The 13,979-nt window shown below is 37.0% G+C and overlaps 2 protein-coding genes across 3 annotated transcripts; both read right to left on the reverse strand.

Moving 5' to 3' along the window:
• Nucleotides 1–3,297: 3,297 nt before the first annotated feature.
• Nucleotides 3,298–6,093, reverse strand: LOC131522320 (cathepsin S-like). Its single transcript, XM_058747728.1, has 7 exons — nt 5,968–6,093; nt 5,578–5,700; nt 4,914–5,066; nt 4,309–4,533; nt 3,930–4,095; nt 3,700–3,802; nt 3,298–3,552 (listed from the first exon to the last, which is right to left on the reverse strand). The coding sequence occupies exons 1-7, from the start codon at nt 6,088–6,090 to the stop codon at nt 3,453–3,455; spliced, it is 993 nt and encodes a 330-aa protein (XP_058603711.1). The 5' UTR covers nt 6,091–6,093; the 3' UTR covers nt 3,298–3,452.
• A 3,326-nt stretch (nt 6,094–9,419) lies between these two features.
• Nucleotides 9,420–13,731, reverse strand: ctsk (cathepsin K). Of its 2 annotated transcripts, none has more exons than XM_058745967.1 (8): nt 13,575–13,731; nt 13,001–13,138; nt 12,114–12,236; nt 11,666–11,818; nt 11,177–11,395; nt 10,562–10,727; nt 10,332–10,440; nt 9,420–10,090 (listed from the first exon to the last, which is right to left on the reverse strand). In XM_058745967.1, exons 2-8 carry the CDS (start codon nt 13,130–13,132, stop codon nt 9,991–9,993), a joined length of 1,002 nt encoding a protein of 333 aa, XP_058601950.1. In that variant the 5' UTR covers nt 13,133–13,138; nt 13,575–13,731; the 3' UTR covers nt 9,420–9,990. The 2 variants fall into 2 exon arrangements, with proteins under 2 accessions (XP_058601950.1, XP_058601951.1); XM_058745968.1 differs by having other exon boundaries at nt 13,001–13,151.
• Between the last annotated feature and the right edge of the window lie 248 nt (nt 13,732–13,979).

A 13,979-nucleotide genomic window follows, 5' to 3' on the forward strand; every position in this document is an offset into this window, starting at 1 on the left:
ATTTACCCAACTATTATCAAAAGTATTTCTAAATAAATACAAGAAATCATTTCTTGCGACCTTACGTGAAATAATGACAAAATGCATTATGAAGAAGAATTGGACCTGTTCTGCAGGTGCATTAAAGCTAACATTAGCATCATGCTTCATAAGACAATTTGAGATTAATAGTAGCTACACTTTTACTCAGAACTCACTTCAAACCATCATCGAGTGTTTGTAATAACTTCCTTTTGCGATCACATGTGAACTTTGGTCGTTTACGGCTGTTAAAATATGCTATTTATAGCCTTTTATATCCCCTACACAAATTAGCATTTCAGATGTACACAATCAAGAAAATCACATACAGACCAGGGGCCTGTACCATGATGGTAGATGAACAAATTCAGAGTTACAGGATTAGTTTCGAGTTGACAAAACCAAACTTCTCCAATCCGGCTTTGTTGGTACCATGATGCTGATCATCAACTTTCTTTGTTAACTCAGGCATCCTGAGTTTGTGGAGCATGTGCAAATGAATGTGTGACATCAGTGGCTAACAGCCAATCACAAGCCTTTGTTAAAAGTTAAAGATTTTGCTAAAGGTTAAAAGATTGAAAAATATGATTCATTTAAATGCATTTACAATGAAAAAGTACTTGTTCATGAAAGAGGACAAATAAAATAAATTATCTTGCTTTATCAGTGCAGTCACAAGTGAAACTTAAGTTAGTTTATATTGTTGGAAATATACAGCGATAGAGACTCGAACATGTAAGGTCACAGTCATTTTTAAAGCATTATCTATTGATTCTACAACTTATTTATATTATATACAATCTGTATCTATTAACATTCATTTGAAATAAATTATTTATAATAACTGTTAAACTAAAATAGCTTGTGTGTAATGGATTAATAATAATATAAATCATATAATTAAATAAATAATATAAAATAATGTAATTATCATTAAGGCCAGACCAACTTTTTTTTTCTTTTTTTTTTTTTTGTACTAGTGACCTTTAATTTGGAGCAAGATAAACTGGGAGAGTGACTTTTTTTGTGTCAGACATGTGTCAGTTAGCTCACATCTGATTGGTCCAATTTCAGTTTGAGATCTCTAACTCAGAACATAACCTGCCCCGGAGCAGGTTAGCTGTGGAGTGTAAGTTACTATGGCAATGAACGCAGCTAAAAGCCAAGCTACTTTCATGGTACCTAAAACCCAGAGTTGGCGCAAGCTAAACTGAAATTACCTGGCTAGCCAGCTAATCCAGCTTCATGGTACAGGCCCCAGATCTATCGTAATCGTGTGTTTATTATCTTATATAATCTATAGTGGCTGTTGTCATGTTTATTTCTGCTGTGTAAAAGCCTTAACATGTGCTCTGCTGAAACTCACATTGTTTGAAGTTACAACCGCCTCTCCGTTCTTAAATTGCCAGGGATATATTCCAAGTATAATACACATTAGTGAAAGGATCTATTTTATTTTTTATTTGTCTATATACACTTTGGGCATTATAAAAGTAGTCCAAAAAACCACAACCCACGGCTCACTGGTTGGCTGTACCCTCATCACACATTGATAGATAACCTTCTGCGCTGCTATGACGGGAAGAAGTTGGGGTCAAACCTATTGACCGAATAATTATATATTCTATTATAATTATACATTAATATAATATTTTGTATATGCAACTTATATAGTTTTATTGTACATTACAAAAAATAATAATTGTATTAATTTCAACAACTTTACCGACACTGCATATCTTTAGTCTTTGGCTGCGTCCATTGCATCAGACATGTTTTTTCACTGACAGGCCCCCAACTCGGAAACTCGGGGCTTAAAGAAAATTCAGAGTTTCCCACTCGTAATAACGACTTTGTGGTGGCTTTCATGTGCGTTCAAATCGTAAATACGATGTATCCGACATGACTTGAACACACCATTACACACACCATATAACATGCACTCAGTTCCTGCTCAGATCACTGAGTATTGTTCAGCACTCTCCTAGTGTTAGCTGCCTTACCGTGTTGCAGTTTAGTCTCTAGTATTGTTCTGCGTTTATCTCTCACTGAGTGATAGCTGCTTTACTGAGTCTAGTCTTTTCGTGTCGCCTTGTTTCCTGCCTGTGCATCTTGGATTAACCCTTGTCTTGCCGTTCGGACTCTGTTTGTACCTCGCCTGGACTATTGCACATGGTGTTGGACTACCCCTCTTCACAAGCCCTCTGCATATTGTTCGCCGATCGTAGACACGCTTTCCTTAGGATTTACTCTTGGTCTTGCCTGCGTTATGCCTGTTTGCACCATGCCTGTTATGACGTCTCGGTCTAATAAAATCCTGGAAATGGATCCCCACGTCTCATTCGCCCCGTTACAATGTGTGCTATGGTGACTAGATTTAGACTATTTTGGAATGCCACTTTGAAATTGAGCACTTGAATACAGGCTTCCGATGTGCGATACTTGCGTCGTCCTACCGTGACACGACACAGTGGCTTCTCTTCTGGTGTGACCAGGTAGGTGGATGGCAATGTCCACATTTATGCAATAATTTAGACACCGTTATCCCTCATGTTACCTTACGAATGTGGCTGACTGCCTGAAGGTGTAGTTTTTGCAAACGTACCTAAATAGCATATTTAGGGTGAATCCCATTTCTCTGTCTTACCCCTTCCCCTACGTCATACCCCTAGCCCTTGTCCCTCGAAACCGAGTGGTAAGTGCTAGGGGTGAAAACATACCACTATGAAATGAGACACCACTTGGTTACATCATACACCGTCGCTAGCTGGCTGCTACGTCACCAGAGCCGACAAGTGTTGATCACGAACTTTGGATCGTTTTACAAACTTGTTAAAACTGTAGACATGCATGGAGTCCATTCAAGGCTAGTCTGCAGGACTGTTGTGCAAATCAGCAATGTAACGTTAGCGTCGCAAACTAGCGATTTTTTAAAAACGTTTCAAGAACATGGTTGCAAATATATATGTACAGGACTGTCTAGAGCACAAAACAAGACTGTCGTAATTTTTAAATAAATTATTTAAGCCGAAAATACTTGATTGTTGCCGGTTGCACAGTGTGTTCTGGGTACCCTTGGTTTCAAGTAAGCTCATGAAAATGCTTGGTTTTAAGGGGTATCTACCCTTCCTTAGCCCTACCCCTCGATCAAAACGAGAATTGGGATAGCCCTTACTCTCACGTGAACGCGCAAAACTAAGGGGAAGGGGTAAGACAGAGAAATGGGATTCACCCTTACTCTATTTCCTTTTAAAGTTTCAATGCAAACAAAACTGATTAAGAGAATTAATATTTATTTTGTAAGATTCATAAAACACTTTTAAAAGATAAAATGTAAAACCATATATAGAACATGCATTTACATAAAAGAAATTAAACTATAAAACAGTAAATTTCTTATTTTGAAATGTTCATACAACTCAGTGTTGCAGTTACATAACTGGAAAGCAGGCATACGAGGCAATGCCACACATGTTGTTCTGGTTTCTGGCTATACGGATGTAGCCACCATCTCCAAAATGGGTACCCCAACTGTTAAAGTAGAACAAAATAATCAGCATTTGTATTTTCTCAATGTTTTGTTTGTCACAGATGTTCTGCTTTTACAAGCCTTTGAGGGGGTACACTTCAAAAATCTAAATCATACCAAGTCAATTTGATCACAAATCTTAATTGTACCTGTTTTTGACAAGCCAAAAGTCCTGTCCAGCAATTGTACTGTATCCAACAGCCAGCACTGCATGGTTTACTCTTTTTGTACAGGTTGGGTCATTGTAAACTCCTGTGGACAGATGTGAGATAATGGTATTTAAAAAAAAAAAAAAAAAACCCGCAGTAACAAGCCCTTATTACAAACATCTAAGATTTGGTAATCAGTCTGATAGAAATACAACAAGAAAAATGCTCACCACTGCGGTACAGGATAAACTGAGGGCGGGTGGCATCAATGGCCACTGAAATGGGCCCGACGTTAGCCAAAGCCTGCTTCAGGGCCTCCTCATCTCCCTGACGAACAAAATAGTACTTGGTGCAGTTTGCTGCATGCTGGGATGGATTGTATCTGCACTGCCCTTGCTGTAGGACATATTTATTAGATTATGCATTAAGACCCATAATTATATTGAGAGAAAAAAAAAAAAAAAAAAAAAAAGAGAAATGTAAATTTAGCAATGTAGAGAAAATGCTCTAAATTGGTATGGCCCAGATTGTGGTAACAGGCCTGGTCACCTCTAATATAATAATTGTGCGCTTAATATTCTTCATATATTCTTAATACACACAACTTACCTTTCCTTCATAAGGGTAAGATGACTCAGAGTCTATTCCTCCATTATCAATAACATACTGGAAGGCAGAACTCATAAAACCACCACTGCAGCCCTTGTTGCCGTATCTGGAGGAACAGTCCACCAGATTCTGAGGACTGAGGTCGACCAGCTTTCCTGTGGCCTTCATCAGCTGACCTTCAAGAGCCCCAACAGAGCTGAATGCCCAACATGAACCACATGCACCCTGACAGCAGAGAGAGAGAGAAAACGTGATAAAACTACTAAAACAGGAAACAAGAACTTAATGGCTTGTGAAGCTGCAGAAACAGCATTTTGACGAATTAGTCTTTAGTTGCTGGTCTCTGAATTTCCAAATCATCATAGAGGAAGTTACAGGAAAGGGGAAATAAACTCCCTCAAACACTGACTGGACAAACAAAATGAAGGAAGTGAAAATAAAAAAAAAGCGCCACCAAGTTCTCTGACAGAGAATGTGGTCAATTCACTTGACATCATAAGAGCAACATATGAAATACAACCAATTGTCTTCATGCTAGATAGAAATAAATTTAAAAAAAAAAGCAGATATCAGTTAGTATAGTGTCAAACAGAGTACATTCACACCTGCATCTTCACACTGGAGACATATCCCTTCTCTCTCCAGTCCAGAGAATCTGGGACAGGAGCCCCAGAAGAGTCCACAAAATTTGCTGTTTGCCTCTTATAGTTAGGAGGGACCCGAGTCGTGGCAAATGATTGCAGGATCTCCTCTGTTGTCTTTGAATCAACATGACACAAATAGGAAAATAAGGTCAGAATGAAGTTACGTTATAGCTGCATAATTTATAGATACCAATTATAAAATAAGAAGCTAATGTTTTTAGTAAATAAAAAATATAGCTGCAAGCAGCAATGATGGGCTGAAGCTCCGGTGGATTCAGAAGAACAACGTTGACCGAGTTTGTTGGTAATTACATGAAAACCCCAGGATGTGTATATAACATTCCAGATCATGTGTTTTTAAAATAACCCAAAATAGCTTAGTTCCTGTTGGGCAGAGCACTTACTCTCAGCATAGTTGTTCAGGCTGATGAGATCTATACGTGTATAAATTTGTGACTGTATAGGTGAAATGGTGTCTGCTACAGAGCTTGTCGAAAATAGCCTAATTAAAGGATGTACCACAGAACTATGAAAAAGCACAGTATTGCATGCCAGAAGCAAAACTGGAACTTGTGCAAAATGGAAGCTACTGCATGCAGATCATCACAAATGAAAAACTACACACCATGTCACCCATGTGGTTCATGCCCAGGTCATATGAATGCAGGCCCATGGAGGCCTCCAGGTTGTGAAGAGTGATAAGTTGAATGTTTCTCTCCCACAACTCCCTCCTGCCCAGTTCTTCAACCTGCAACAAACAGTCACATTATAGGGAATCACACATGTGATATGTTGTTGTGAGACTGCTAGCACTGCATTTATTACAGATATCCTTTGTAAAAACTTCCAGTTCAAAGACAGACATTTCAATACAACTCCAAGACACACCACTTCAAACTATAGTAATGAAACTATTCTAGCATGACAAAAACACAATCAAAACACCATTATGAAAATGAATCCATAAGTAAATGAGCTTTTGGATCTTAAAGATGCTTTTGAAATTCATACTCACCTTACTGGAGTAAAACTTGTTATGTGTCTTTTTCCACAACTCCCAGTGCTGGTCTAGATTTGTGTTGAAATGGGCCAGTGCTGCACTACAGCACACGGCAAACAGCAAGCTCCCGAGCATCATGGCCTGACAAGAACAAAAAGGCTCACAATAGTTACTGACATGCATTTAAACATGAATATTTGTCTGCTAATTTATTCTTACTGCATTGTTGACAGCTGGCCTAAACATCACAACTAAATCAGCCACAGTATGGACACAATTCCTTCTGTAGCCTACCAATCTATAGTTTTTTTTTTAAATAAATGACTTACATGGGAAGTCAGATTTTTCTATAAAAGGAAACAAATTCTGAGTAAAATTAAGTAACAGAAGTAGACGAAAAAGGAAGTTAAAACATCCAAGTGTTGTAAAACTGGTTGAGGAAAGTGATAAAACTTCATAAATCCAGACATTTAAGTAGCCCATTTACTGACTCCCCAATATGCGCTGTACTTATGTAAACCAGAGAAATTGCATGATTCTTCCTGTATCATGACACCAAGTAGCCTACGCCAAGTATATCTCAGGTCGTTTTTACAAGCCCAATATTAATCCTAAAAGGTAAAAAGGAGTCTTAAAATGGATTAATGAGGCAAAATGGCAATTTCAAAGGTTAACCACTCAAACCGAACAAAAGTAGGCTACACATAGAATACGGAAGAAACGGAAATTAAACTAACTGGTGTTTGATCGACTTCACCTGATCCTTCATTCCGCGACACACACGCGCGCGACAATTAAAGTTTTTTTTTGAGAGTTTTCACTTTAAACCCAAAGTTACTACAGACAAGTAATAAAGCACTGGAAACCTTTTAAATCGCTTTGAGGAAATGTTGTCATAAAACCAATCACCACCTGAATTAAAACCGAAAGAGAAACTTTTTGGGAGGAAAACCCGACAAATGATACAAAAGATTAAACACATGAATGTGAACGACAACAAAACAAAAAAGAGTCCGAGTCCATGTCTTGTCTCGTCTCACCTCTGCACTCTCTTTAAGCTGCACTTCTGGGGGTCTGTGGAGGAGGTGATGATCAACGTCTGTGAGTTCCTGGTTCCTTTGCTTTTATTTTGTTCCATCACGTGCTAATCTCTGTTTATTGTGATATAGCACAGATGTCTTGCTTACATTTTGCTTCGCCCTGTTACATAAAAAATATTTAGCCTATATTTAATGTAATCAAATAAAAATGTAATTAAAAACTAAAATGTAGGCCTAATCAATGTGGTAAATAAAATCACTCCATGTAAAGTTTTGATTAATACAACAGGCTATAAGTATGTATTATTAAATAGCCTATGTCAATTAATCAAATGATAAAATATAAAAATAAATATGCCTATACTAGTATTAATATTACAAACAATTATATGCAATAGTAAGATACATGGCAAATTGCAGGAACCTAAAAATGTGTCCGAGGCTTTGATTAATTATAGCCTAGTTTTGTAAATTGATATTGTTCAAAAAAAAAAAAAAAAAAAAATTACAGCTTAGTTTTTAAGGGGTTTTCCAGCGAAGTTACTCTGTGACTGTAAAGAAAATACCAGTAGCAGCTCACAGCTGACCTGCTAACTGAACTGTTAAAGACAGATGCCATTTACGATTAGTGGAAATACAAAACCATTTCACGAAGCTGTCTACGTAGGCACTAGGTTCTGAGTTTCACACGGATCGGAAAACGAAAACGTTTCTTGTCTACGTCCTTTCTCATATCTTGTGTTTGGATCGCCATCTAGCGGAATTAATATTAAACACCGGAGGAAGATATTCCTCAAGCGATGCACAGCAACTATTTTTCATTTTAGACAAAAATATATAATACTTAACTTGATATGGGAGACCTACACCCACAATTACAATTTATTACATGATATATGAAAGCATACAGGAAACAGGAAATCATGTGGTTAAACACTACTCAAGCAGGCAAGCACATGACATATAAAACACCTGCTGGTCTGGTATCTGGCTTTGAGAGTGAATATGCCACAAGGTTTAGGCCTTAAATGAACATGTTGCGCTTAGAATGACATTTCTTACCATTGGGCAAAAGTTATAAAGGCCAGGTAACCACAGCGGAACTGGAACAATTGGTAGCATGACCTAATTTTTCCATTCATGAAGCATTTGCTGTTCACTTATAAAATGAGTCATCATCATGATTTGACAAATATTTGTGCTGAGCTGGTGCTGATTTTGACTGAAATAATATAGCTGCATTTAAAATGATTAAATGTAGGGAAATTCGTAGTTAATATTAGAACTTTACAGGTCATGCTGAGTGATAAATTATAATTATCTTTTGTCTCTCAGAAAAGAGAATTTTGTGGATTCTGAATATTGTGTTTCCAGAACATCCATCAGTTCATGTCACCCTGATGTGGTCTTTGGTTATATTTTGTAACAAAAACTCTGTGGAACATTTACTACAGCTTTCAGTCATTCAGGAAGTACAAAACAAACATGCAGAACCGAGAGTGTTCAGCATTGACCATTTTAAATAGTCATGTTACATTTCACACCATGCAAAGCTTTCTGAAATAAATTCTTATTTAATCGATAAATGTCAGTTAATGCCTCTGTTAAACACTCGAAAATGAGGCACTGGCACTGCACATTGTACAATTGTATCTAGACAAACTATTTTAGACATAGTTGTGACTGAATTACTGTTGGGAAAATGTGAAGTAAAATAAATGTGAAATAAAATACTAAATAAATATATAAATGTAATTTGTACCAGGCCAGGCATCTCATTAGCACTAATAGTGGCTAATGAATGCATAGCTGAAGTTTTTATTCATCATCTTCAATTTTGTAATTATTTCTCACAATTACTACTTTGTTTCTTTTTACATATGTTTACATTTGCAGTGTACTTTCTTGTTATTTGTACATCACAAAATTAAGTGAGTATGTAATAAAATATATAACAAATCAGTTCAATTTTTATCAGCACTTGACATTTGCATTTGTAAAACATAACTTTAAGGTAACGTTGTTTATTTTTGAGTGTAATATTGATGTGAAGTCTAAGTTCAGAGATTTTAATTGACAGTTATTGAATGTGAAGATATGGGTACAAGATACAAGAAGAAAAAAAAAAGGGTAAAGCTGGGTCATTCATCTGGGAATGGGGAAGTGGTTCAGTTATAGTCATATGATTTCATACCACTGAACACATAACTGTCATGACTTTTGTTTAAACAGCCCAGACTTACACAGTTTAGTTTTTAGTTCAGTATGTTGTTTCTTTTCTTGACTTCTCTTGGTTTCAACTTCCCAAAATAAAGGATCTGATGCTTTCTCTTCCACCTCAACTAACCTAAAACAGTCTTCATACCCACAGGTACGTCGTACAGATACCATGGTTTAAGGACAAGTTCTCTGAATTTGAAATAAAGATGGTTTGGCATTGATATTTTATTCTCTGAATGTCATTTATTATATGTAACATTTCTGTACAGAGGAGTGATATTGACTTGGTATTAACTGTGTTAGTGTGATAAACATCTGATTAAGCCTCATTGAAGTAAAACATGTATGAAAATGACTTTAAGATACTGTTACCCAAATATGATGTACTCTAAATTAAACATTTCATTTAATATCGTCACAAAAAAACCTTGGTAATCTATAATCAAAACATCATAAAACAAGTGTTTCAAAGATCAGATCCCACCAGGGGAATAAAAAAATAAAAAAAATGAACAGACTGTATACACAATATGAAAATTTCCCTTATGAATTTCAAATATGAGTTTCAACTGCACAAACTGATAGGATTAAGAACAAGACATCTAAGACACAAGAGGAAAATACACTTAACCTTGTGGTATTCAAATCAACTGTATCTTTTAGAGCGTTTCCCCAATCATTATTTAATGTTGGAGCACACTGATAGTGATCGAGTCCCTTTTGTTATTGGTCAGCAGCAGAAAAGTTTGGTCCAATGTGAGCTCCCTACTTCCAGCTCTCACATGACAGGGTAACTGGCCAGGCTGGCAATGCCACATGCATTGTTACGGTTACGAGCCATCAGGACATACCCCTTCTTCCCCCAATCTTCACCCCAACTTCAAGAACAGAAACAAAAAAACAAATGAATTAGGAGAATTTTACACTATTACATGCTGAATATGACAACATGGAATTTTTTTTTTTTAAATGTATTGTTTTTCATTTCCATGTACTTTTTATTAACATATTAATTTAGTAACATTTTAATTAATTGTTCCTTTTTATCATTATGTTTTTATTCAAATTATTTTATTATTTTAACAATGCTGCGCTCTGCTTCCAGCATATTTTCCTTACCTGTTCTTCACAATCCAGTACTTTTTCCCTTTCGGTGTGGCTCCGTAGCCAACAGCTAGAACTGCATGGTTGACATCATCCTTGTTGCAGTTGGGATCATAGTACACACCTAGAAATGAATTTTGGACATAGTAGGGTTCCAGATTTTAGTCTTATCCTTCACTATAAACATTTCAGCAGAACAACAACAACAAAACACTTTGTAGATGATGTAAAGATATGTTAAGTACCGCTTTTGTAGTACAGGAAGGTGGACTGCATGGCATCTATACCAACTGAAACAGGTCCCACCTTTGCCACGGCGGAAGTCAGTGCCCTCTCATTACCCTCAGGAATCTCTTTATACCCTTTACAAGTGGTTGCTCTCGCTGAGCTGTTGTAGGCACACCGCTGGTCCTGCAGGGGAAGTTGTGAGATGAAAAAACGTGATTGTCTTGATTTTTTTTCATTTACTAGGACACATTTCTCAAAACTTAGTTCACTTTTTCTCCATGCAGATCGCCTTACCAGCTGGCAGCTTTGCACATCCAAAATGCACTAAAACAACCAAAATACTTCATATGTGTCTCAAATCAAGTCATTCTTACATAAGAGTAGCAAAAGTTGTCACCTAACAAGCACACTTTGTCACTCACAAAACAGTGATCTAAAAACAGTAATAATAGTGTAATTTGAAAGGCATAGTCATTGAATGCATCTAGTGCCAAAGCAATGGAAAAACCTAATTTGCATTTTAACCAAATAACAAATGAATCATTGAAAAAAAAAAAAAATGCTGTTGTTTAGCAACACACACACAAAAACATTTTGCCTTCTGAGTCATTTAGTATAAGGCTGACTCTTACCGTTCCAACATAGGGGTAGCTCTCCTCTGAATCAATGCCTTGGTTGTCTCTGACGTATCTGAAGGCATTTGTCATATATCCTCCACCACATCCATCATTGTCAGTCACACAGTCCACCAGGTTCTGAGGACTGAGGTCCACCAGCTGACCTTTGGTCTTCTTCAGCTGACCTTCCAAAGCCCCAACAGAGCTAAAGGCCCAGCATGAGCCGCATGAACCCTGAGGAGAGCGAGAGACAAAAAACACTGAAGACAACCTAAAACACTTGTATACTGGTGGAGAAATAATCTTTTTGACCACTCGATGGCGCTTAAGTACAGTGATAACTATAGTTTGCTTGAAACAACAGATTATATGGATCATAGTTAGATGATAACCCTCATTCTGTGGAAAAGTGTGTGAAAGCACTTGAGGATGAGGATAGGGTTGATTGTGTGAGAGTTTCTCAGAATGAGGAAATATTATGGAAATATTTTGTTATTTCCTCACTTGGTTCTTGACAGAAGTGACGTATCCCATTTTACGGTAGTCAATTGATTTGGGCAACTTCTCCACCGTGTCATCAGGCAAATATGTGTTAGTTGGGTCCCGGTACATGGGCATTTGAAGTCCCATGACTTTCTCTGCCACTTCTTCTAGTGTCTGCAGAGAGACAAGCATTAGACAAAAACTTGATTCAAATAGCTGATTAAACCTCAAAAATCAAGTCGGATCTAGTTTCCGTAAACATGCCTAATACATATGTTGTTGATGGAACATTGCGGTTGTCACATCTCTGCAAACAGGTTTAACAAGATTGTGACATCTTAAACTTAAAGGGGCAGGATCACACTTATGCAGATGTTTTCCAACATATAAGACTGGCAAATGTTTGTAAAACAATGCATTAAACATTTTACAGTAGCAAAATATTAGCAGATTGAATTAGGGCACTTACCATATCTCCAAAATGGTTCATGCCCAAATTATAGGTATGAATCCCCAGTTCGTACTCTTTGTTATGGGCTTCAATAAACAGCATGTTCTTCTCCCAAATCGCCCTTCGAATAGACTCTTCATCCTGTTCACCAAAAAACACACATGTAAACACTTGGTTCAAGTGCTTGGTTCTCAAACTATATATAAACCACCAGATGATGATACATTACATGACCCTGAACTTTATAATAATTAGAATAATAGAGGACTAGTATTTTATCCAGAAGCAACGGTTTGAAGTATATCTTGAATATCTTGATGGATTTTTTTGCTTCACAAAGAGTTAATTGTTGTACTGGAGTCATGATGATTATTGTAATGTTTTTATCAGCTGTATAAACTCATTCTGATGGCACCCATTGACTGCAGGGGATCCATTGATGAGGAAATGATGTAATGCTAAATTTCTCCAAATCTCTTTCAATGAACAAACAAACTCATCTACGTCTTGGATGGCCTATGGGTGAGTAAATTGTCAGCACATTTTCATCTTTTAGTTGAACTATTTTTAATGCATCTAATCTTTATAATGCATGGCACCTTAAAGTCAGGATTTAGGTGGAATTTGCACCTATTACTTAAAACTCTATAAAGATCCTAAGGCAGTAAGATTTTCTCTTCTTTTTTATATACTGAGCTGCAGTGCATGTAAAAACACAGCCCTCTTAGAAAGGGACTTAGCCAGTACTTTCCAATCAATGTAGTCATAAAAATACAAGCTTTTTTTCCCAGAGAAGGGAGAAACAGGTGTCTTTTTCATTAAAACACTAACCCAATCTAGTTAATTAACTCTTTTGACACCCTAAGGAAACAAATGTTGTATTGTCTTCATAGGCTGTTACTCACCAGGCCATTGTACTCCCTCCTGTGGGTGAGTTTCCAGCTTTCCCATGCCTCATCCAGTGTGAGATTCTCCAGAGTGTGAGCTAGTCCACACCACACCACCACGAGTAGGGTAATTCCACCAAACGCATACATTATGCCCTGATAAACAGACCTACAGTCAGAGGTGTAAAACCACACAGTAAACTACAGCACGCCAGCGGCGCTCTTGCAACGTACTCGGCGTGTTAACTGTAAACCACAAACAAAAACGAGTGAAACTTCACCGCAGTCAAACTTATTCAGTCAGTTCAGAGAAATAAGGATTAAGTGGTGATTTCTGAAATGAGCTAGAAGAAAGTTACCGTGTTATTATATTTTTCAAAACTTGTTAACGGTTTCGTGAAGAATTAAAAGAAAGCGAAAGTGATTGCAACAAAGCTGCACCCACAACTAAAAATGTTTCGAATTTTCATAGCCTACTTTTTTTTTTTTACAGGTATTAAAACAGCCTTTTACCACACTTTACATATAAACAATGCAAACAATTTCAGACGAGTTAAAAAGAAAAACGGTGCGGATGAGGAACCTCGGTTACCTGGATGATTTCCAGAAGTTCAGAACAAAAGATGAATGCTGGTATGAAACTGGGTTAGTGGACGACCTCTTTATATGCTGAAGTTTTGAGGAAGTGTTGCGGGAAAAGGAGGAAGACCTGCTTCATCTGGAATCGTTTAAACACCAGCTCAGAGCGATGATGTCAGGAGTCAGGTTACAGATTTAGGAAAAGTGGGAAGTTGGGAATAGTTTGTGTCCTATACCAAGGTCGTGGAAAGAGATTTGTATTTGAAATGAAAATTAAATGTACTAAAGCCACTACCAACAACAGAAATGATAATATTTTAGAGATACCTTATAATATTTTCAGCTTTAAATGATGTGAAATCATTTGCATATACAGTTGCCAGGAAAGCAAATTTGCAGGCAGTAGCAGTTCCTATGC

The sequence above is a fragment of the Onychostoma macrolepis genome, chromosome 16 (genome assembly GCF_012432095.1).
Source record: "Onychostoma macrolepis isolate SWU-2019 chromosome 16, ASM1243209v1, whole genome shotgun sequence".
In the NCBI taxonomy this organism is placed as follows: domain Eukaryota; kingdom Metazoa; phylum Chordata; class Actinopteri; order Cypriniformes; family Cyprinidae; genus Onychostoma; species Onychostoma macrolepis.

Bases quoted from the DNA above. Each gene is read 5' to 3' on its own strand.
- LOC131522320 (XM_058747728.1), bottom strand. From the start codon at position 6,090: ATGATGCTCGGGAGCTTGCTGTTTGCCGTGTGCTGTAGTGCAGCACTG. The intron at 5,701-5,967 runs GTGAGTATGAAT...TGTTTGTTGCAG, and splicing joins ACAAGTTTTACTCCAGTAAG to GTTGAAGAACTGGGCAGGAG. The intron at 4,096-4,308 runs GTAAGTTGTGTG...TATGTCCTACAG, and splicing joins CTTACCCTTATGAAGGAAAG to CAAGGGCAGTGCAGATACAA.
- ctsk (XM_058745967.1), bottom strand. From the start codon at position 13,132: ATGTATGCGTTTGGTGGAATTACCCTACTCGTGGTGGTGTGGTGTGGA. The intron at 12,237-13,000 runs GTGAGTAACAGC...TTTGGTGAACAG, and splicing joins GGAGGGAGTACAATGGCCTG to GATGAAGAGTCTATTCGAAG. The intron at 10,441-10,561 runs GTACTTAACATA...ATTCATTTCTAG, and splicing joins CTTCCTGTACTACAAAAGCG to GTGTGTACTATGATCCCAAC.